Genomic DNA, 25589 nt, shown 5'->3' on the forward strand with positions numbered 1-25589 from the left:
AACCAAGACTGTATAATTTGATAAATGGAACGGTGCGAGTCACTCCCGTGTTTACGTCATTACCTCAATGACAACACAAAAACAAACAGCGCACAAATCTCTGTACGTAAAGAAAATATAATAGCTGAGATCTTGGGCATCGCATGTAACAGTAACCAGCGCCTCCATAACTGACACGTCATTATTTTATGTCACCGACAGAGGAACGCGGCAGAGCGGGCCCTACAGTTTGTTCTCCGAACCTTTTTCTCAGGGTGGTCCATTTTTATTATTATAGTTTTTTAATTCCTCAAAATCTAGTGTGTGTTTGCATGTGAATGGTAATTACTGTTTTCTTATTGCAACTAAAAATTCTCCAAACTCCAAAGTTTCACATTACTAAAATAAATTTAAATACCTTTATTTCTGTATTTTATTTTGAAATTGGTCTTGATCCAATGCATCTATTAACCCCACAGAGTACCCTATGTGTGCAGATGACTATAATTAAAGTACAGTAACTATTAAAAAGCTTATTTATTCCGATATTCAGTTAAATATTTTGTATAGTTTTGATTAAAATATAAACACTCGAAAATAATTAATTTATAAAATCATTATGCCAAAAATAAATCCAGGATGGAGTTGAATTTATTTCATTCCGCTTTCCACGCGGTGACAGTCAATTGAGGAGTGGAGCCACTCTCGAGCTTAAGAATTTTTATCATATTTGTCAATTAAAAATTAAAATTCATTATTAACGAAAATAAATAAATAAATTTAGGAGGCAAGATTTGTCACCGTACGTCTAGCGTTTCCGGCACGAGTCAAATATTATATTTATGTTCTATTAAACAAAATTAATGTCTTAATTCGTTGCTCTACTGTCGGTTTTATACAGCTTTGGATCCCAAATCTACACCTTAATTATGCTAACTACAAGCATAATCATAATAAATTGAAGTTCAATTTATAATCATAAATAAAAATTGACACCTTTTAATAAATACTTACCAGAATAAAAAACTGAAATTTTAATTTTTTTAAAGTTGAGATAAGAAGATAATGATTTATTAAATAATGAATTATCTTATAAATACATACACTTAGTTCAAAAATTCTATTTTTTTTATCTTCTTATCATTTTAATTTTAAATGTTTTGAAAAATTAATATATCTTTTATTTCTCTCGCAAATAGAAAAATATATTCTCAAAAGCTTTTAAATTTTATTTAAAATTTTAAAAACTTATACATGATTTGATTAAAACAAATATTTTCATAAATAAATAAAAGAATAAATATAAATTCAATTTTTTTCTATATCAAAATATTTTTCTTAAAGACGTAACAACTTAAACTAAATATGTTAATATTTTTTTCTATTTGTTTCATTTTTATAACTATTTAAAATTTAACCCTAAATTTGACATCGTAGGTAATTTTTTTGTGTAAATAGTAACAATAAATCAATAAAAATGTGTACAAATAGGTTAGATTTAAAGAAAGTTGATTCTAGATTTTGTTTTCAAAGAAAATAGGGGAATCTTAGTTGAACTCTTTTTTGTTATTGAAGTACTATTCTATGGTGATTAATTTGCCACTAAAGATTTAAAGTCCACCGGTGAAACAAATTTACTGCTAAATAATCGGGGCAAAATTTTCTGATAATTCAATTAATTTATATAATGGAACCTTCGTAAAACCTATCAATTTAAAATATTTATCTCGATTGTCATTTAATTACTTTTAAATTTTAAATTAAATTAAAATCTTTTACGAGCTTTTTTTTTTTTTTAAACAATTTCAATTTGAAATTCTTTTTTCTCCATTGTCTATTTCAATGATTACTGCGATTATATAAAAGGAGAGTAGTTTTTTTTCTCAGCTTTTCACGAGCTCTGTCTTGATTGGTTCCTTGCGGAAAATCGCTTACATTTCTTACAGTATTAAAGGGAGCTCGCAAAATCGCGATAAAGAAAACAGTAATTTTTTTCTGTAGATTAAACAAAAGGAAAATTTCTTCTTAGTATCTCCATTTGATGAAATTACGCTGATTTTGAGGCTGGTTTTCTGCTTTTTTTTTCCTTCCATTTCTAGCTCTGCTCCCACCAACAAGGTACCTTTTTTTTTTTTGGTGTTGTATTTCCTTGTTCGTGTTTTCTAACAGTTTAAATTTGTCTGATTTGATATGAGCTCCGATTTTCAAATATTTGAGCCAACATGGGTTTTGCTCATTTTTTAACCTGGGTTTTCGTTAGATTTTAGTATTGGATAGCAAATATCAGTTAATTATAATGAAAAGGACGTGATTTTGAATGGAAATGAGCTTACTATATTTATTACTTTCGGGTGGCGGCACTCACTCATAGTTTTTTCTATGGAAATTTATCTACTTACTTTCCTTTATTTTCTTCCTTTTCTAGTTTCAGTCTTAGAATCATCCAAAACGCCTTTCTTCTTCTTCTTCCTTTAGAAGTTTAAAATTTGATAGGTGCTCTAAGAGTTTCACTTTCAGCAGGGTTTATGGATTTAGTATCTTAAAATTGGTAAGTCTAATTTTGATCTTATTTAAGAGCAGTAAGTCTTTGGTTAAGTTAAAAACCATTTCATGCTTGTCCTTATTAATGGGCTAGCTAGGTTCAGAGAGTGATTTGTGTGGGATTTTTTTTCCTTCCTTTTTTGGTTTCAACTTTAACTTCATTGTGTTATTTCTTCAAACTTTACTGATGAAATTTCAGGTTAGTAAAATGCCCCGGCCTCTGCATCGAGGTGTATCTGGTATACGGGTCTCAGGCAATAGCAATGACTTTTGGGATGCCGAAGTGAAAGATAAAACAGAGAAGGAAGAGTCGGATAGAAATCATTCTTCTAGTCAGAGCTTTTTGTCCCTCAGGTCTCCTTTTCGGTTATTTTTTCAAGATAATTCTCCACCCAAATATGGTGTCACTGAGAATGGTTTTACATCCGATCCCTTCGGTGGTGGGACTCCAAGAAGCCGGCATAGGTTAACAATGCTGTTTTTGAAGTTAAGTTTAGTTGTGATCGTGATTCTTGCTCTTACTGGATCATTTTGGTGGACCATCTCCATTTCAACATCATCTAGGGGTCATATATTTCGTGGTTATAGGCGACTTCAAGAGCAGCTTGTTTCTGATTTGTGGGATATAGGGGAACTTTCTCTTGGTCCTTCACGGTTGAAAGAAATAGAATTCTGTTCTGAGGAGTTTGAGAACTATATTCCTTGCTTTAATGTTTCTGAGAATGTTGCTTTGGGTTATTCTGATGGTAATGAGTATGACCGACTATGTGGGCATGGGTCAAGGAAAAGTTGTTTAGTTCTTCCACCTGTGAACTATAAAATTCCTCTTAGGTGGCCAACTGGGAAAGAGGTCATCTGGGTTGCTAATGTTAAAATTACTGGTCAAGAGGTATTTTCCTCTGGCAGTTTAACGAAGAGGTGAGTGGTTGTTTCTCTTGTCAACCAAACTTTGTTATCTAATTGCCTTCATCCACCCTCCCCTTCCCTCCTTACCTATTTAAGTGTTTCTTCAGCTCCTTGCCTTGTGCCATTGCAGGATGATGATGCTGGAGGAAGATCAGATTTCTTTCCGTTCAGCATCACTTATGTTTGATGGTGTGGAAGATTATTCTCATCAGATTGCTGAAATGATTGGACTGAGAAATGAATCTAACTTCATACAAGCAGGGGTAAGCGAAATTTTACCTTGGAACATACATGTTGAGCTCCTACTGTTGAATTCTTTATGATTTTTTTCCCTTGTCTATTTTATTCTAATATTAATAAGGTTATTTCTGTTTAGCTTCAAGGTTGGCCTGCATTTTTTATTGCTTTATTATCTCTTACTTGACAGTAAACTGTTAATGATACCTTTTGGTTGCTCATTGCACTTCTTGGAATTTAAAGCCTGAATTAGCTTAAAGCCTTCTTAATAGCTACCATGATCTGGAGTGCCATAATTCTATTTACTTGCTTTTGCATTTCCAATAACAGTTAAAATGTTTCTACTCCCCCTACCTGATCTGAATTTAGCGCTACTGTTGCAGGTACGAACCATCTTGGATATAGGATGTGGTTATGGTAGCTTTGGAGCTCATCTTTTTTCCAAACAGCTCTTAACGATGTGTATTGCAAACTATGAGTCCTCAGGCAGCCAAGTTCAACTCACTCTCGAAAGGGGCCTTCCTGCAATGATTGGTTCTTTTAATTCGAAACAGTTACCATATCCATCTCTTTCATTTGATATGCTGCATTGTGCACGTTGCGGTGTTGACTGGGATAAAAAAGGTATAGTTTAAACTTTGGTGGTGTAGAATTTGCTGCCTCTTTCCACATCTTTTCATCCCTCTCCCCCCTCCCGCTACCCTGGTTTGTTATAATTTCTTATGTTGAGAGTCATTTTGTGTTAGGAATAGAAATAGGGCTAGAATCATTATTGTATGACAGAAAAAAGTTCTGTTGAATATTCTGTATATAAAAGGTCCTTTATGAATGTTTTATTGGTTTTTTGGCAGTTAACTCCTGCCAACCGAAGGATAATTTAACAGAATACACAAATTCCATGGTCAACTTCCTTTATTATTGCTTAAAGTTCTGAAAATTTGCCTCACTTCAGCAGCTCTTATATTTCCTAATTTGAATGTGTTATCATCTGTTGGCAAAATGTGTGCCACAGATGGTATTTTATGCCAAATTGTGTGACTTCTTTAATTATTATTATTTTGTTGTAATAAAAGTTTTATGCCAAAATGTTGTGCCGCAGATGGTATTTTCTTGATTGAAGCTGATAGAGTTCTGAAACCGGGTGGATACTTTGTGTGGACTTCACCTCTTACCAACGTTCATACTTTTCTTCGGGACAAAGAGAAGCAGAAAAGGTGGAATTTTGTTCGTGATTTTGCAGAAAATCTCTGCTGGGAGTTGATATCACAACAAGATGAAACTGTTGTTTGGAAGAAGACCAATACGAAGAGTTGCTACAGCTCCCGGTAAGGCAATTTTTTAAATTCTATTTACATAAAATTTCTTCAAACATTTATGTATTTTGACTATGTGAATCTTGGAAATCTTTATTACTTGAGAGCAGTAGGTTGTCCTGATCGTGTTATTGTAATGTATGTATCCAGGAAGCCTGGTTCTTGTCCTCCTATTTGTAGCAAAGGACAAGATGCTGAATCTCCATATTATCGGCCTCTTCAAAACTGTATAGGTGGAACAAATAGCCGCCGATGGGTTCCTATTGAGGAGAGGGCAACATGGCCTTTCAGGTCTAATTTGAACAAGAATGAACTAGAACCATACGGTAATTTGATGCTCTTTTCAAGGTTGTATTAGAAGTAAATTCCATCAAGCATTGATGACAGAAATTTCTGACTGCCACTCTGATTTATCTGTTTTACCAGGTCTACACTCGGAAGAACTTGTTGTAGATACTGCAAACTACAAAACAGCTGTTCGTAATTATTGGTCCCTTCTGTCCCCCTAATATTCTCAGATCATCCAAAGAGACCTGGTGACGAGGATCCTTCTCCACCTTATAACATGTTCAGGAATGTGCTAGACATGAATGCTCGCTATGGTGGTTTTAATGCTGCATTACTGGAAGCAGGGAAGTCAGTCTGGGTCATGAACGTAGTCCCAACAACTGGACCCAACTACCTTCCCCTGGTTCTTGACAGGGGATATATCGGTGTATCACACAATTGGTGATTCTCTCCTCTAGCTATATTTTTTTTTTCTTTGTTGCAGTGTTGTTTCAGTATGTTCTTTATATGAATCTAAAATATGAGCAGTCTTATAGTAATTTCTATGGGGCCGAAGAATGATTTTCAGCAACTTGATATACTTTAGTATAAGCTTTTCTCTCTAAGAGTAAAATAAAATCAAATGCAGTGAATGAAGAAAGCATTTGTATATTTAAAATGTATGCATCATGCAACAATATTAAGAGTTGAACTGAAGGAAACTCTGCTAGACTTATCTTTCTATTTAATGTTTGCTGTGTTTATTGTAACTCAAGTTTGAAGTTAGTACAGCATATTAGTTGATTAGGTTCACAGTTGATTAACCATGTTTCTAATTTTAATGATGGGATATTCTTGCGATGGTACTTCTCCTAGCCACTTTTATCTTTCCTTTTCTGTTTTATGTTATATTGTCTTATGATCCATCTGCATCATATTCAGGTGTGAAGCATTTCCAACATATCCTAGAACTTATGATATGGTGCATGCTGATGGACTTCTATCCCTTGAGACTAGTCAATATCGCAGGTGCACCATGCTTGATCTTTTCACAGAAATAGACAGGTTGCTTCGTCCAGAGGTACTAAACCAAAGCTATCAATTATTTAAATCAGGCCATATTTTAGTTCCTTTTGTGGTTGCCTTCTGTTTCTCTGTTCTTGATCAGTGGATTTAAGTTCAATTCTTAATGTGTTATTATTTCATGCCAAACCCCTTTTTCTTGTCATTCTAACTGATAATTTTAGTAAACACTCAAGAAAAAAAGAAGCAAGCACTTATTCATTTGGTTTTTCTCCGTAACTAATGTTGATTTGAGAACTTTTGTAGCTATATTTTTGGGGTTTGATGTTACTTTCTCTTGTAGATTTGAATGTCTGTATGAACATTTGTATATGCGACAATGATCGCTTAGCTGGTTGGCCTTTGAAATTAAGAGATCCAATCACCGGAGGATCACTTCTTCCATGGATACCACTCAAAATAGTATTTGTTTAAGTCGTACTCATTCAGCAGTCTCATATTGCTTCTCTATCATGGCTTAGAGACATGACTCACACTTTCATACTATGCAAACATCTATGCATATGTTAAATTCTATCAACTGTTAGTAGACCTTTCTAACGCTACCAATGTTTACTGCAATGTTTTAATGATTCAATGGTGGATGCAGGGTTGGGTAATAATTCATGATAAGGCTCCTCTTATCGAATCAGCTAGAGCTCTAACTGTGCAGTTGAAGTGGGATGCCAGAGTCATAGAAATCGAAAGCAACAGTGATGAGAGACTCCTAATCTGTCAGAAACCATTCTTTAAGAGACAAGCAACAAGCTAAGAACAATATCTGGAGAAGAAGCCCCAAAATTTTTCAAGTCTTGGTATTCAAATTCATTTTGTGCATTTTGAACAGAAAGAAAGAAGAAAGCAGCAAAGATAGTCGATGAAAAACAAAAATGAAAGCCGCAAGGCATAGATAGGGTTTTGTAATTAATCGAAAAGGAGGCGCCATTGCAAGGGAAAAACGTATAGCTTAGGTTTAAAATTTTCATGTTCTTTGTTTCATTATTACTATACAAAATACATGATTTAAGGTTGTGCAAAAAAGGTTACAGATTAAGCTTCTAGCTGTGCAGCATAGAGAAAAGAGAAGAGAATGAATTGCAGAGAGAATGAAAAAGAAAAGAAAGAAAGAATTGCCTGTAAGTGCATTTATGATGAAAATTTATAATTCATGTTATGTTCTTCTTCGAAACCAATATGGTGGATGGTGTTATTGATCTGAATTGAATTGAGAACTCAAGTGAATCGTTTTCCTTTGGATTTGATTTGAATTATCAGTTGAATTTTCTACTGAATTTTGTAAGCAAACCAAACTGTGAAACCAAGACTTTAATCTGGATCATGATCAAGGATTAGTTTCAGGGCGAGTTAAATTTGTTTTGTCTGAGATTATGTAAACAAGATATAAAAATTTGGAACGATAAAAAGGGTTTGTTTATGCAATCCTTAAAAACAAACTTCATGCACTAACACTTGATTATACCACACAAACACAAATCAAATTACCAAAAATACAACAAGAAACCCGGGAGGGGGGGGGTTGATTTGTCTGTGAAGCAAGCAGTCTTTAGGTTCACTCACAAAGCAAAAACAAGGAAATAAAGAAAAAAGTGCCCATGAATTGTCCAGGCAAGTTACTGGTAAAATATCTTAACGGGATGAAGAAGCCAGTGCAGGTGATTTTGCAGATGAGTGATAGCGACTTCGGCTCTTCGACTTGTTCTTGTTCTTATGCCTCAATCCCACACTGCCCCTATGCACACTGGCGGATGTTGAAGCACCTTGGCTTGTTCTTTTTGATGCTTTTCTTCTGGAGCTCCAACTGCCACTCCCTAGAGCAGCTTTGGCAACACTATCAGTGAGCACTTCCCTTGCCCTTTGTGGTTTAATGGGTTGCTTGTTCAGGTACGTAAGCTTAGGGAGCAAGCTACAAACTGCCTTTCGCAGCTGGTCATCACTAATGTTGCTCTGAACTGGATTTCCCAACAGATTCAATGCTTGCAATGAGTTGTAGTTGGCGACAAGCTGACCCAATGCCCTTGTTGTCGTTATCTTGTTGAAGCTCAGGTCCAATACTGTCAACTTCAAGAACCTATGTAGCCCTTCAACATCACTTATCTTGTTCCCAGCAAGGTACAGTTCTTTGATCAGTATGCAGTTTGACAACCCTGGCATCATTAATGAAACACAATGCACTTTTAGAACTACATGCAAGTTGTCTAAGGAGAATGTTTCTAGGTGACGGATTCACGAACTAGTTACCTACCATGTCCAATTCGAGCAATGCGGTTATAACTAAGGTCAACAACTCGCAATCGAGTTAACTCCCTGAGTCCTTCGATGGTGCTGATCTTGTTTCTTGACAAGTTGAGTATGTGAACGCCCTTTGGCAGTGATCCAGGAGTAATATGGGCTGCCGAGAAAGCACGAATCATAGTCATATATCAGAGTGCAAACTGCAAATTAGTTATATCATCAACTTCTTTTCAAGAGCTTACTTATAAAGTTGTTCGACAAGTTGACAGACCGAAGGCTGGTGAAACCTGAGATGATTGGAATAGCTTTCAAACCTATTCCTGATATGTGAGCAACGGTTGAGGAAGAATTGAGAGTCTGAATGACACTATTGGCATGTAAAATCTCCTCAGAAAGATTGATATCCGAACGGCGAGTGAAGTAGGCAGTGTTTCTTGCTGGTGATTTACCAGTGTCTGGAGAAGGTGGAAATGTGATGCCCTCTTCATCATTCACATCATCAGCAGGCTGCACAATTTCGGTTTCGAGATCTCTCACCCATTCATCGACTCTTGAGAACGATGATGATGGAGCAGGGAATGCAACCCATTGGTTCTGGGGCCATAAACCAGAAACTCCATTATGAAAACCTTTCCAGCTCCGGTTGTCATCGCAGTTGCCAGTGAAGCCTTTGTTCAAGGACTCTCCCGTAAACGATCCCGGTGATTCCATCTTGCTCGGTTTCATTGCTTGATGTAGATCAATTGTGTCTGAAGAATACCCACCTTGCTGGTTCAAAGTAGCAGTGATAGGAGCAGGTTGCGGTTTGGTCGTCCAGTTGTGAGAGTTCCGATGGCTCCAGAGGAAGAACTGCCACCATAACTTTCTGCTTCTGGAAGGTAGAACTTGACTCGAAGAATGTTTTTTCAACATCACTCGGTCGGCACTGCAGCGAGTCATCACAGAAGCAGGGCTACCGAGATTAAGTCCTGCAGATAAGTCCTGCAAGTCTTCAAATGACTGAGATGGAGGGAAATGATCAGCTACCTCTCTTAGCACATTCCTCCTCTCCAAATCAGAACACGAGCGCTTAAGCATAGGTGAAGCCCAGAACTCAGCCCTCCTCATCCCAGGATCACTAACATGTCCACTTTGGAACTTATCAACAGCCTTTTCAACCTCTTCCTTGGCTTCAGTTTCAAATGAATCTGAAGAAGCAACCCTTTTGGTTCCAAAATCAAATTCTTCACTTGAGTTGACCACATGGACTTGGAGATCAAAGTCAGAGAATTCTCTCTTGATTGATGCATTCTCTTCATGCTCATCTTCCCCTTCATATGCTTTCTCTACTGCTTCACATCCAACAGGGCTCCCATGCCTGATCACCTTGACATTGCAATCCTCCTTAAACCCAACAGGTGCTGGGACACTAAAAGTTGTCGATTTCAATTCATCGCTCTCTAAGGGCTTCACCGGTTGCTGTTGGAGCTTAATTTGGAGGGTTCTACCATTCTTTTGCTCACCAGCCCCCTACAAGTGAAACAGATTCAAGCCAGATGAAGCAGGAAATCATTACATGCACAAAATTGAAGTCTTATGTTAGACTTTTAAATCCCATTCTTACCTTATCTTTCTTTTTCCTCGCGGTCAACAAAGAGAAACAATTGAATTTGGCCATTTTATGAAGGACCTGGGTCAAAATCTAAGAGAAGCCTAAATGTATATATGCAATGAGTGCACCGTTTTATTTTCGCTCTTCCGCCTCTTGAACGTAAACTATCTAATAACCTCACATCTCTAACCGATTCTAATTAACAATGGAACTTGAGTTTGTGGTTTAAACGTTAGCCATAATCAACAGGAAGGCACCAAACCAAGGAGCGTGTAGAATCTGAAGGCGAATGACCACCAGAAATGAAAGGGCCAACGCCTTCTCCGGCTCGAGAAGGTGTCACTAGATTGTCGGCCAGAGTTGAAGACCCAGCTTCTTTCCAGAAGCTACTTTTAAATCTATCCTGTTTAAGAAGAAAAGCAACCAAGTGGTTAAGAAGACTCCAAAGCTCCTTTAAGGTAGAGTTAATTTTTCACACCTATTTGAGCAAATATCTGTGTCAGTTTGCCTTGTTATTACATAACCCCATTAATAAAAGAATCTCGCTCAAGACGTCTCCCAACTCCACATTGAAGTATTACATAACCCCATAACCTTTTAAGGATGACATCAAATGGATTACAACACTCTCAGATTCGTAACTTAAAACATGGGATCTGGAATGCAAGTGAAGTTTCTGGCACAGATTAGTTAAAGAAGAAAAAACAAAGCAGAAAGTTGGAAAAAAAGAAAAACTAACCTATTGAAGCTAATCTCCACCAGATTGTTATCCTTGGAACGCCTTTGTTGAGCAAAAAGCAAGGAAATGGTTTCGAAGCTTTGGATAAATGAAAAAGCAGATTATTTGAGAAGAAAGGTAGAGAGGTGCTAAAATATGGGAAGAAGAGACTGGAAATAGCGAGAGATGGCTGGCTGTAAAGTAATATAGTAAAATAACATACGCGCATGAAACACGGTGTAATGGTTATGGAATGGAATCTCAATTCTCAACCTACCTATTAATTATTTTTTAGCAAAACCAGTGTACGGATCATATTTAATTTGAGTGATTGGAAGAATCAGGGAGACTAATTTGGGCTAAAAATGAAAGAGATTTATTATCAAATTTTTGTCATGTGGAAAAAAAGGGTCCGTATTTTTTTTTTTTTTGGAAAGTAGAAAATGTCTTTGTGAGTTAAAGAGTGATTTGGAAAGTACATAGGATCCAAGAGTTTCATGGAACTCTCCTGCCTTTGGTTCGGTCATCGGTGCTTTTGACTTTACAAGCTTTCCTAGATTTCTCCTGCTCAGACAGATGTATTTCGTCACGTCTGCAAGTTAATTGGGTGTTGCATGTGATCTAAAAATCGATAGTTTTATTGGGTGCTTGTTATTCAGTTTTAGTGGCAATGAAATAGAAAAAAAGTTGATGAACCGACAATGCTACCGTAGACTGCACTTATCAGAGTACGGCCCATTTTCTAGCTTGCCTTCATCATAAATCATTCCATTGCAGACAGGCATATGAAGACAGCCAAATTGCATTGCCGTGCAATTTCATCCCAACTGTAAACGTCCTCTTTTATCTTCCTGTCTTTATCTTGCTTCTGACGTCTAACCTTCATTTTAATTTTATTTTTTGTTTTTGATCTGATTCTTTTCCATATTCTCTTTTAGATATTATCGCTTAAATTACGCAAATTTTGTGAACCACGAAATCAGCATAAAGGAAGATCAATAATTCAATTAGCATTTATCCTTACCACGCGCTCCCTCCCTCCCTCAACTCAATCAATCATCATCATTCTTCTTATTCCTTAATCAAAATAAAAAATCAGTTTTTTACCAAACAAATGGACCCTTAAAAATTATTTCTCATCTGAAACAACACAATGATCAGGACGGACACCAGCCATGCCATGGTCATGCAGGAAAAAAAGTGACTTTTCTTTATTACATGACTATGACATCCACGTGCTATGATATTGATTTGCTTCTTAGCTACTTCCCTACATATAATTGCATCAACAATCTCATATCCTCTACTGTTCATAATTATATCTACACATCTCCCAGATTTTCCGGGAAAAAGAAGAAATGAAAATCGAGTTCAAGTACATACGAATTACGAGTATAAATACAGTGTTTTTGCCGACCTATTTATGATGCAACAGCGCATGCAAAATATTTCCTCTCAAATGGTACTGGATTGAAGGTTTTTTAAAGTTGAATTATGATTTTGATTATGACATGAAAAATAATGGGTTTTTGTTTTTGAAGTTGTTCCCCTGTATCCATGTCGTGGACTGAAAACCAACCTCTTATTATTTCCTAAATAGAATATGGCAATGTCCCTATTTGGAACATTTTTAAAATTTCAAGCCTGTTTTGGTCTAAAATATATATGGGGTAATAACTAATAATATATAGCTCTTGGGAACATCAAGGGCCATGAATAGTGTGCCAAAGGGAGGCAGAGAAAATATAAATCTGGGAAAACGATTTGGATTTTATTGCTGTTTTGTTTTCCCCTTTTTTGTCGCTTTTACACTTGATTGCATTGCATTTGATCTATAGACACTACCTAAATTTGACATTTAGGGTCAAGCTACAATCTCTCTTTCTTTCCGACACGGTAATATATATTAACACCATCAGACGGAACTTAGCTTCTCTTTGACTCTGAATCATCCGTTGGCTAATGATGAGCCCAAAATAACTGATTTAGTTAATATTTGAGTTAAAAAGAGCCTGTTTTGGATTCGGTTTATCCCATTTAAATATCCTTCTTTTGCTTTCAATCAACATTGGCAACTTGGTGTAGCCATAGGTTTCTATTTTTAACCGAAAGTGCATGTCTTTATGGGTCTTAACTCATGCATGGAAAAACGAAATGAATGACAGTCTCTAATTTATTATTGCTCTCTTTTATGTTATCCATCTGCATTCATTGCACTTCTGTCTGTTCCCTCTCAACCTTGACACTCCTAAACCTTAACGGGAGAATAACAGACAACGGCCATTAAAGATGGTAGACCATAATTACATATAGGTGAGCTAATGGCTTCTATATTTTCATAGAAAGCACTGAGCTGAAACTAGTTGGATGACAAAAGTCTGCATATGGGTTCGTCCCAGGCTGCACATCTTTTTCCTTCGATCCAAAGGATCTCTTCTTCGTCAGCTGTGTTCAAATTTTAAGGGTATACAAAATATTGGTTAAATCAAATCAAATAAAGTTGAAATAATTTTCAATTGATTCGATTTATTTGGTCGATCTTTCATTTTGAATATATTGATACATAGGGGACTAGGTAGTGAAAACAAGTGGTTCACAATGTTTATAACAGGACAGAAGCAGTCTAGTACAGTGGCCTGAGAAGAGAAGGTGGCGTTGTAGCAAAGGTAGGAGAATGAGGAGTGCGGATTTCTTGCCCCTTCCCTCATGCCACGAGTTGTTTATATATATATTGCCCATTGTCCCAAGGTACCACGTGTTAAGTCATTTTAGTGGATAAAGTGGTTTGGTATCATATGTTTAGGTAAAGAAAATAATGAAATAAAATAAAATTATATCGGGATAACGGATTTTATTGTAAATAGATTAAAGATATCCCAACACATTTACGACAATGTCATTGTACGAGCACTTAGTAAAGTAACTTTCGTAACGATATATATTAAGGGAAAGATCAATCATGGCATTAGAATAGAATGACTCCATGACTTCTATTGTGTCTAAAAATATTGTTTTCTAAACCAATTTTTCCAACAATTGACCCATCTATGAAGATCGATTCATATGAAGAAACATATCTTACAGATTGGATCAATTTAAATCGAAACAAAAAATAAAATCTCTGAATTTAAGGAGATTGGATTGTCTAGTTAAAGACTTAGATATCTTTGAGGCTTAACCCACAATTGGAACCTAAGCTATACCCTTCTTCTTATCTTGGTACTAAACTTTTTTTTGGTCACAAGTGATACCTAGCTATTTTTTCCCAAGTTGGTAACTTCATGAGTCAAATCATTAAGTCTATTTTAGAAAAGCCTTGACCCGCAAATTAAAACATAAAGTATATTTTTTCCCAAGTTGGTACCTAAACTTTTTTTTGGTTGCAAATGGTACCTAAATTGTAACACCCCCTAACCCTTATTCGTCGCTGAAATAAGGTTACGGAGCATTACCGAACTTTCCAAATCAAATACAAATATTTTATAATCATTTAGCAATTACATCATTACTTAGTTATATTGTCCCTCTTTTAAGCCCTCGAGACCCAAAATACGTGTTAGAAACAAATCGGGACTAAATCGAGTACTCTAAGATATTCTTTTATGAAATTTCAAAAAATTTCCTAGATGCAGGGCACACACACCCGTGTGGTCAAGGGATACGCCCGAGTAACCATCCGTGCCTCAGGCCATGTTCTATCCCGTGTAACTCTCTAACGTAGGTCGCACAGCCAGCCACACATCTATGTGCTAGGCAGTGTGTCTCAAACGACTAAGACACATGTCTGTGTCTCTGCCCGTGTGAAATTACCTGAGCATTCTGTTTTTGAAATTTTAAAGTTGCAGGGGACACATGGCCAAATCACATGCTCATGTGTTACCCGTGTGTCTCACACGGTCCAGTCACAAGCCCGTGTGTCTGGCTATGTGGACTCAATATGAACCTTAAACATCAAGTTTACCATTCCCTGCAATCTTAGACATCAAGTAATTCATAACCAATCATTCAACCAATCCAAAACACAACCAAGTACATCTAAATCATGTCAAAACTACCAACCTAGTTGCCTAATCAAATGTATCCTCAAAGATACCCCAATATTTTATCAAAGCATTTCGATAAGACACCGTCCAAGCCAATTCAAAATCATGCCAAATTTCAATCCCAACTTGCTTATATCATATCCATATATACCTTAACTTAACATACCACATCATAATATCATCACAACACATATAATCTACCAATCAACTTAGAAAATCATTTACAACCATTCCACAAAATGATATACACTTAGACATCCTAGGTACATGCCATTACCAAAAAGAAACATACGTCACCATGTTTTGAGTTCGGGATTGTTGTGGATGTCGAATCAACGATCAACTTTAACACCTAACCTGAGAATAAAAAATAAACCGTACGCTGAGTATGAACTCAGTGGTATTTCTATAATTCGAATGCTTAAAAGTAGAGTAATTTAATATTCACATTTAAACCTACATTAATAATAATCAATCATTTGATCAATTTATTCATAATACATTCAATTCTCATCAATTGTTATCCCAAATAGCTTTTCACAATATCAACACATCTTACTTGAACCATAATATTGATCATTCATATTCAATTCACAAATACTCGTTTCATGTGTCTTTAGCCATAATTCATTTCACTATTCAATGTCAATCATAATACTGTTTATTTCAATAACCCCTATTAACATGACTCGGACTTGGACGGATACACGGATCCAACCAAAACACATCAGTTTGGCACCCAGTGCCTCATCGGATAATTCCCAGTAATAGGTTAACACCCAGTGTCTCATCGGCCCTGCCGAAGTAAGTTGGTAACCAATACCTCATCGAATTTATCCGAAGTAATGATTTGAGACCCAGTCCCTCATTTACTCAAAGTCGAAGTATTCCTGGACTCTTCCAATCCTATGGAATGCCATCTATATCCGACTCAGCCTGATACGGTTAATAGGGTTTCAATTCACTTTTAAAATACCACAATTATTCAATACTCAATTATCACATAAATCACAATTTCACATACATTCAATTCAATATCAAAAATGCTAACACTTACCTTATTTACTTATCATAAACATTTAAATCAAAATACAACAATTAGAAATTAAATTTGGATTATAGACATACAAACCGTAATTTCTGAGCTACTTTTCGTTGAATTTTTCTTTTCCTTTCTTAGCCAAAGTTTCCGGCACAACGTTAGCTACGGAAATTAAACAATTAAAAATCATCAATACTACACAATTTCACATTGAATATTTCAATTTATATTCAACTTTTGCCTAAATTCCAATTTAGTCCCTAAATCGAGACTAACTTTATTTCTCCAAACTAATTCCATATTTTCATTCAATTTCCACTTTATACTAATTTCAACTATCTAATTTCACTTAAATCCTTAAATTTTTAAATTTTTTCAATTTAGTCCCTATTACTCAAAACTTATAATTTATTTTACAATTCAATCCTTTTTTAATTTCTAACCTAAAATTCTATCAATTTAACCCCAATACTTAAATTATCCAAGGTGAACAACATCTAAAATCCACTAATTCCTAAAATTTCAACATAAATTAAGTAGTGTTTAACACTAGTGTCGAAACCATTTTTATTTTTGGAAAAACAGGGATGGCTTTTAAAACCAAAATGTGGAGTCACCACCAATCTTTTTATTTAGGTGTGATTGGATCACCTAATAAAACATTTTGTTCCATTTAAATCCATTTTGGTCCGCGTAAACTTAAAAATGGGTTCGAGAGTCGATTACGTATGAGGAAGGGTTAACACCCTCAATACGCCCAAAAAATTGGTACTAGATTAATTAAGTGTTATCCTTATGTCTAGATTTTTAAAAAAAGAAGAAGAAGTTTTGAAACATGATTCTTATTAAAACACTTAAGTAGTTCAAGTTGATCGTCAAAATTCTCTCGTTTCAAAGGTATGCAGCATCATATCCAGCACAATTGGACACGATCCTTTGTACCTTCAAAAATACGATTGATTTTTTACTTTCAAAAGCTCGTACGCCAAAAATTATAAAAGGATATCCAGATATTTAGTCCGACGAAAAACCATACCCAGCACAATAAGGCACGATTTCCCGAATTTCCAAATATTGAATATTGCCTTATTTTAGAATCTTTGAACAAAGAAAATCGAAAATTCACTCAAAACACATTTATTTGTTTTAAAATACGATGGAACACTTAATGGATTACAAAGAAACATTTGTATGACAAAGGATTAATAAACATGAAATAATATGCACACATAAAATGCAATAAACTGTAATTAATAAATCCAACAATTAAATACAACTATTCTAAGTAAAATGTGACCAAATTTTTAAGCATGGATGGAAATCAATTAATATAACGAATAAAACGATGAATAATATACAACAACAATAAATATGGCACAATATAAAACAATCAACCAAACATGTTCAAAACAAAATGAAAATTAGAAGTTAATGTCGTGAGATAATTTTAAAACAGTGACGAACTAATGAACCCATAATTTATACAATATATGAATTAATGAATTGATGGATTTAAAACTATTTGCAAGAACAAACTAGAGATATATACGTAATTATTAAAATATATGTTATAGAATGAATATTTTTAAATCGAATAATATACGAAGTGTTAAAGAATATTAGTTTAAAATTGACAATTTACATACAATAAAAGAGAATTTAAATTATGTATAAAATATGCAAAGATAGTAAAAATATATAATGAAATATAATTTTAAGAACATAATAGATTTACAAATTATATACATATGTAAATAAATTTAGAAATAATTGTTTGTAAAAATAAAGTGGAAATATATACAGGATTAAATTAATTTTGTTATATATGTACAAATATGTATAAAGGTGTTTAAAATGAGACATTAAAATAATATGATATAAAGAAGAATTTCAAAACAATAATTTTATAAGCACAAAAATGAATTTTAAAACAACAATTTAGCCATTAAAATAATATATGTACAAATATACACAAAAAAATTTAGATGAGATATTATACAAAAATGTTAAAATAACTTCAAAATAATTATACAGATGAAAATAGAGCAAAATAATTAAAATAGATTAATAAATATACATAGATTGATTTTAAAATATAAGTATTTCCAAATGGAAAGCTCAACTAAAATATTATATGTACACAAGTATATAAAAATATATAAACAAAATATTTTACATAATGTTAAAATAATATAATGTAAAACTTCAAAGCAATGATTCTTTTAAACAAAGTAAAAATTATTAAAGTATTAAAAAAAATTAAGTGAATATCCTTAAAACAATGGATTATATAAATGGGAAACTTAATAAAAAATAAATTTAAAATGAAAGGGATAGTTTATAAATAAAATAAACTAATGGAATTGAAATAAGGATCGATGCGAAACACGCGCGAATGCTCAGGGACTAAAATTGGAAATATTCCAAACCCCAAAACGCAGCACCTAGGTGCGGACTAAAATGAAATAGCATACAAACTTTTGGGGATGCCAATAGGGGTCAACTGAAATGCGGCGCAAAAAGGAGGGATTAGCCGCGCAAATTTCCCCATTGAAGCGTAGAGGCGCGGATCCGGGTGGGGAATGGGTCAATGCGCGGATCTTCCTGCCCTTAAATGCCACCGTTTCATTTTGTTTCAAAATTAAAAGCCATTGAATGGCAATTGGCCATTTCTTCAAGCCACTAACTGAATACCCAATTACTAGGGTTTCGGCGCAGCAGCCCTCTTCCATCCAATCCGGCCATTCAACCATCAGTTCACCATTAAAATTGCTGGATGATGTAGAGACGCTCCTTATTTCCATCAAAGTCTAAACTTAAGGCCTGCTTTCACTCGGAAATCCCCATTTCAAACCCTAATTTCGACAGAGGAAATAAGGATCTCGTGGATGAATCTAGGTAAAACTCTTTCATTTCCCTTTTTTTTTTTAAAAAACAAGATTATTCTACGAAACAAAATAGATGCAAAAAGAAACAAAAATATTAAAGACGAGGGAAGAGAAAAAAAAACCTGAAATCACCTTTTGATTTTTTTGCTGATTCTTTGTATTGAGTTTTCGTATTTCAATATGCGTAAAAATACAAGGTACATTCAGTGGCTTTTTATAGCCTAAAAATGATAATAAAATAAATCCAAAAAATCAAATTGCTTTGCTGTAAATTGCTGCATATTCTGTTAATCCATTTCTTTTCGCAGGTTCGAATGTACAGAAGAAGACCACTCATGGTGAGGCTGTGATGCAAGTGGTTTGGTGTCCTAGGATTCCAGAGTCTTCACCCGTCTGGGCAGTTTGGACTAATTTCGAGATTGGGCCTACTAGGGTGTTAGTTTATTTGGGCTAGAATTTAGATTTAATATTTGGGTCGGATATTATTTAGGTTAATTGGGTCCTAGGCTAATGGACTCTTATTATATTGATTTTTTATTCTTTGTTTTATTTGAGTTCTTTTATGGGCTCGGAGTTTTGTAAATGGGCATTGGTTTTATTTTTTAATTTTTTTTTTTGCTTTCTGGTTTATTATGGGTCCGGACAAAATGGGCCTGCTACAACTAGGATTTCAAAAAGATAAAAATCACAAGAAAAAGAACTAAATTGGTTTACCAATTAAACTTTGAATCTTAAAACCCTAGTTTCTCCTTTCTTTTTTTTCTTTTCTTTTTTTCCTTTCTTTTCCTCCCTATTTCATTTTCTGCTTGTTCTTTCTTTTTCTTTTGTTTATTTTATTTCTTTATTATTTTTTTATTATTTAATTATTATTGTAATAATAAATTTTTATATTATATACTTAAATATTAAGTATTCATATATTAATATTTTATGCATATGTATAGTATTTGTACACTTGTATTTACTTATTACCATACAAGTGTTACATATGGTTATTTTCTCATTTAATCCCTTTACTTTTCTTTAATTAATAATTAAACTTTCACCCTTTATTCAATTTATTCATTTTACTTAATTATTACTTAATTCAAGCTAATTCACTTAGCCAAAACTTAATTAACTACACAACTAACTCCATAAATATTTTTAATAAATATTTACGAATCTGTTTTACGAAAACAGAGACCCGAAAATACACTTTCTGATACCTGTGACTATCGGGTCGTTACATAAACTATTCTTTTGGTATTCATTTTAAACGAAATTATTATATTCGTTAAAAAATTCAATCAAATAATGAATTGTCACATCAAATAACCTTAAAAATGATCTTTTTTAATTCCTTTATAATGTCTAACAATACCAACAATGCTAGAATTTTGCCTTCTCAAGGTCAAGATGTTGGCAATTAATTATGTTTTCAAGCTTCACCACTTGCTTGCTCGACTGGACAAAGTCAAAAAATTTATTTCATGTAACACCGAAACCCGGCCTGGATGTTATGGCCGAATTTGGTGATGTCACATGATAGTGCTTTTGAAATCGTACTTGACGAGTAAAAATCGTTCTAGTTACTTAATCTTTATCATGATCAAAACGTATCTCTTTTTAGCAGAAGCTTTGAAAACAAACTATTTTAGGGAAACCCGTAATTAACTCCGAAAACCTTAGTTTATATGAAAAACCATTTATTTTTAATGAAAGCAGAGTTTTGATCATGCTTGTCAAAAATAAAACATCAATAGTATAAAATCGAGTTAAAGCCAGATAGTCCAAAGTCCCAAAAATTACAAAGTAAAACCCAAATTAAAAGAGGAAACAAATAACTAAGAAAAAATGCATTAATATAGTATGAAATCGTGGTGGTCATCGCCGAGTCCCCCGCTGCTCCAATCTGTCTATTACTGGGGATTACCTACACAGATTAAACAGAAAATGGTGAGTTTTCATAAACTCAGTGTGTAATCCCCACAGAAATCACACATACAGAATACACGTCAGGTATCATACATAAACAGTCTGGGGCCGGAGCCCTTTACAGAATCGGTTAGGGCCTTAGCCCATCAGATACAAAATCAGATATAACTTAGGGCCTTAGCTCATGTCAGACACAGAATGCAGACAGAATATCAGAATCCTACCCACCAGCCTCTACACACTATCTCTGTCCAACCCTACACACCATGTAGGGATAAAATCGACCCACCCATCCCTACACACCATGCTGTACCGAAATGCAGCACATAATCGGATAATTGCAGCTGAGCTGCCAGATATCAGACTTTAGAGCCTTTCAGAATACTTCCTCCAAATAACATCATCCCACCCCGATGCAATGCAACATACAAAAATAACATGCTAATATGCAATTTATCAAATCATACATTCAGTTTGATTATCGCAGTTCATGCTCGATACAGAAATCAAACAGTCAGAATACTCAATGAGGAGTCTAAATAGCGCTTATCGACCCTACGGTATGTCTACAGTAGACTTGGGTGACCCGTGTAACCTTACAGATCATTTCAGAAAATGGGCTCACACATCCGTGTGGCCTACAAGACCCAGATTGACCTTGGCCGTGTAGATCACACGGCCTGGTCCAAAATTTCACACTCCCGTATGGTTCACCTGTATGGGCCCACACGCTCATGTGGCCCATATGGCCCAATTGGTAGAGCCCGTGTGTCGCACACGGCTTCATCCGGCCATCACATGGCCGTGTCATGTGCACACGACCTGGTTTGTCGATCACACGCCCATGCACCGTCACACGGCCTACCACACACGTGACCATACGCCCGTGTGGTGTCGACATATTCATTTTTTAGCTTTCACCGATTCTCGTTTTCTGTGTTTTCGAGTACACACCTGGAATTGTTAGAAGCTAATCTGAACTCCGAGCACTCATGAACCTAAATATTTATAAATTTATATTCGATTAATCGCTTAGAAACTGAATTCATCTAATCCCAAAACAAGGTAACTAGCTTTCGAGTGATAAGCTAGTACCTTCTATCGCTTTCTGTGGTGTCGACATATTCATTTTTCAGCTTTCACCGATTCTCGTTTTCTGTGTTTTCGGGTACACACCTGGAATTGTTAGAAGCTAATCTGAACTCCGAGCACTCATGAACCTAAATATTTATAAATTTATATTCGATTAATCGCTTAGAAACTGAATTCATCTAATCCTAAAACAAGGTAACTAGCTTTCGAGTGATAAGCTAGTACCTTCTATCGATTAGCAAAAATTCCACGCCCTTAGAATGTCGATGAACGATAACCAGCCCTTCGATGAACCCCTAATCACCAAACGAATCCTTAGTAACCTATCAATTAATTAATTAAAACACAAAAACGTACCTTTATCTTACCAAACGTGCAACCAATTAAAGAACAATAGAAAAGATTAAAAAGGGAAGACAAAAACAGAAAAGAAGGGGAAAATAATAGAATTTCCGGCAGCAAAAGAAGAGAAAATGGTGGAGTCTTTTGCGAAGAGAGAGAAATTTCGATAATGGAAAATAAAATAAAATCCCGATAAGTCCCTAATCCCCCACTTGCCCACTCAAACTTCACTACTCAAAATCCAATTTTACTCAAACACTCCCACGGCCTCCAACAAAAACAATTCCCTTGCTCGCACAAAGATTTAAACTCTAAACCTCTAATAACTTAACACCCAACTTAGCCACCAGACCAGCAAACCCATTTTGTTATATTTTTACACATTTTTCCTTATAAACCTACTGACCAGGGATAGATATTTATTCATATAAAAACAAGGATTTTGCCCAAACCAATGCTTGAACTTGGGACCTCTTAGCTACACCCAAAACACTTAACCACTGAAGCAGACAGATATTTGTGTGTTACACATGCACAAAAACAAACACATAAATTTCAAAGCGCTATATTTCATCTATCAAAATTAGTATTTTCAGAATGAGACCTAACCGGTTGGTCAAACTAGGAACTAGTCGAGGAACTAATCTAAAAATAGTGGTTAAACTGATTGACATGCGAACTGATACAAACTGGTTAAATCAATTTTCTCAATTATTTAAATATTTTTTATTTTTATGAATTTTGTAATAATTTATTTGATCGAACCGGATGAACTGATGAAATTGGGATATGGGCCTGATCAATTTAACTATTAGCTTGGTTATTAGTGTAATACCCCAATACCCAACCAATCGTTAGGTCTGAGTTACGATGTGTCACATTCGTTGCTGGAGCAACTACGGTCAAACTATATTCAATTACATCTATTAAATGATAAATTTAAACCAATACAATCATACAGTACAAAATATAACTATTTTCAAGTCTTATAAGAGCTTATGAAAGCTTTAAAAAATAGCTTATGAAAGCTTTAAAACTAACTCGGGGTCAAATTAGGGCTAAATTATAAAGATTCTAAAATACTGAGTTGACGTCTCGACGTAACATATTGGGTTGACCTAATCGCAATGTTTAATACTCGGCGTCACACCATGGTATGACAACTTGGTCTCGTCGCGAAGTCAACCATTCAATGTCGCAACGTGACATACTGTTTTCAAACGGTTAGGTTTTGGTACTTGTTTGCAATCACCTAAAACTTTTCAAATTCGTTTGCAATTATAATTTCAACCAAGTCTATATACCTAATGAGATCTATTATGTCTAAAATAGCATTTATATATACACGCCTTCATCTATTTCAATAAATTCACTCAAGTACATGAAATAATTTATCCATGTCCAATTCAATGAACTAGTTGGCATTTATATACATATGTATATAGAAATATTACCAATTAGCCTATTAACATACCACAAAATATGTCTAACCAAAAGTTGCGACATTCACAATATCATGTTCATGAATATATGACCAATTAAAAATATAAATTCTAACTCAACCTAGATATGTGTCGTATAAACAACAAAATAAACTATACAAACTTTGTTGAGTCTAGGATCTTTGTCTGGATGTTGAAGTTGATGCTCAAGAACGAAAAACAAATTGTACGTTGAACAATAAATCTCAATGGTATTTCCATGATTCAAATCAAAGAATTACAAGTTTATATCAATTGCATACATCCAATTCAAAGACCATTAACAACAAATTCATACATATTTCATGCTAATCCTTAAATCACACATCAATATATATAAGCCACAAAGTGCACCAAATATACCAAATGAATCAACTATGTGTTACTTAAATAACAAGCTAGTTAATCATACAATACCAATATCATTAATATTTATTTTCTTATTCAATTTAACACATACAATCAAATCCGCATTTCAATTCCAAATCGAATCATTCATTCTTTATATTATTGTATTGACCCTCAGGCTCATTAACCAGTTCGCATGGTCTTTCACATGCTATCGATAATCAAATATCATTTATAAATATCTGTAATAAATTTTATAACATTTAATCGTTTTCAAATATTAATTAACCAATTCATAATTTATATTCCCTGTTAACATGACTCGGACTCGAACGGATACACTGATCCCAACCAACACACTAATTTGGCTCCCAGTGTCTCATCAGAACGTCCGAAGTAAATAGATTGCGTCCAGCCGTCACTGGTATAACCAAAATAAAAATTGTGCCCTGCACTTATCAGAATGTCCAAAGGAAAATGCGCCCAACACTCATCAACAAATAGTCGAAGTAACCTGTATTCATTATGTCCTATGGCATGCTAACTATATCCAACTCTGCTCGAATTGTTAATAGGGTAACCAATAATCCAATTTCATTATATAGATCAATTTACATTTCATCATTTTCAATTCATAATCCAATTCATTATTTTATAAATAACATAACATATTTCAACCTAATTCAAACCCAGTATCATACATTCATCAAGTTATACTATTTTCTATTTTATTCAATTTAGTCCTCTATTTCAATAATTAATCTCAACTGTAGCAATTCAATTCAAATAATCATTTCCAACTCACATCAATATCATACCATGCAAAACAATATAAATATTCAACAATTAAAGTGATTTGAATCATACAAATACAAACTGAAGACTTGAGTTACTCATCGTCAGCTCTCGCATTTCCTTTCCCTCTCGATGGCCCTATTTCATCTTTAGTTACAAATAATAATTCAACAATACAAAATATCAAATTTTATATCAAACCACTTTCAATTACAAAGTCAAATATATTTTACAATTTATTCAATTTAGTCTCTAAACTTAGGACAAGCATAAGTTTTGATCTAGACTTCGAATTAAAATCTAATTTCACATATATTTGTTAGGGAACTTATAATTTCTATTCCTAATAAAATTTCATAAAATTTTTCATTTTATTCAATTTGATCCCTAATGTATGAAACTAACAATTAGATTGCACAATTAAGTCTTTTTCTTAGTCTAAGCTTAATTTTGATTAATTTAACACCTAAATCATTCAATCCTCAACAATGACATCTTATTAAAACTTCACCAATTGATCAAACTAATCATTGGGTTAACTTAGTCAAGCTCCCAAAGTAAAAAATTTATAAAAATAAAAGAAAAGTGGCTAGAGACTTACTTGAATTAAAGACTAAAAGCTTCAATACCCTAGCAACGACATTCTTATTTTTATTTTTCATTTATGGTCAGTTGGAGAAGATGAAATTTATGTTTCCATCCACCAATTCTCAATTTTGTACTTAAATAAATGATTATCTAAATTTAATTAATCATGTTTTAGTTTTAATTAAT

General features: G+C 34.2%; 2 protein-coding genes and 1 long non-coding RNA gene across 4 annotated transcripts; 2 read left to right on the forward strand and 1 right to left on the reverse strand.

Annotated features, from left to right (window-relative positions):
* Positions 1-2151: 2151 nt before the first annotated feature.
* Positions 2152-7562, forward strand: LOC107957760 (probable pectin methyltransferase QUA2). The gene is given in 10 exon segments (XM_016893332.2): positions 2152-2527; positions 2720-3438; positions 3557-3689; positions 4047-4287; positions 4763-4988; positions 5127-5302; positions 5403-5474; positions 5477-5705; positions 6186-6324; positions 6916-7562. Coding segments are annotated over 9 exon segments (2088 nt in total). The 5' UTR covers positions 2152-2527; positions 2720-2728; the 3' UTR covers positions 7078-7562.
* A 186-nt stretch (positions 7563-7748) lies between these two features.
* LOC107957761 (uncharacterized) lies at positions 7749-11471 on the reverse strand. Of its 2 annotated transcripts, XM_016893334.2 has the most exons (6): positions 10889-11213; positions 10628-10805; positions 10162-10552; positions 8801-10067; positions 8569-8715; positions 7749-8470 (listed from the first exon to the last, which is right to left on the reverse strand). In XM_016893334.2, the coding sequence occupies exons 3-6, from the start codon at positions 10213-10215 to the stop codon at positions 7953-7955; spliced, it is 1986 nt and encodes a 661-aa protein (XP_016748823.2). In that variant the 5' UTR covers positions 10216-10552; positions 10628-10805; positions 10889-11213; the 3' UTR covers positions 7749-7952. The 2 variants fall into 2 exon arrangements, with proteins under 2 accessions (XP_016748823.2, XP_016748822.2); XM_016893333.2 differs by lacking the exon at positions 10628-10805 and having other exon boundaries at positions 10889-11471.
* A 6762-nt stretch (positions 11472-18233) lies between these two features.
* LOC107957764 (uncharacterized) lies at positions 18234-19446 on the forward strand. Its single transcript, XR_001700532.2, has 2 exons — positions 18234-18850; positions 19149-19446. It is a non-coding gene; the product is annotated as an uncharacterized lncRNA (long non-coding RNA).
* The last annotated feature ends 6143 nt before the right edge of the window (positions 19447-25589 follow it).

Source organism: Gossypium hirsutum, chromosome A05 (assembly GCF_007990345.1).
Source record: "Gossypium hirsutum isolate 1008001.06 chromosome A05, Gossypium_hirsutum_v2.1, whole genome shotgun sequence".
Taxonomy (NCBI): Eukaryota; Viridiplantae; Streptophyta; class Magnoliopsida; order Malvales; family Malvaceae; genus Gossypium; species Gossypium hirsutum.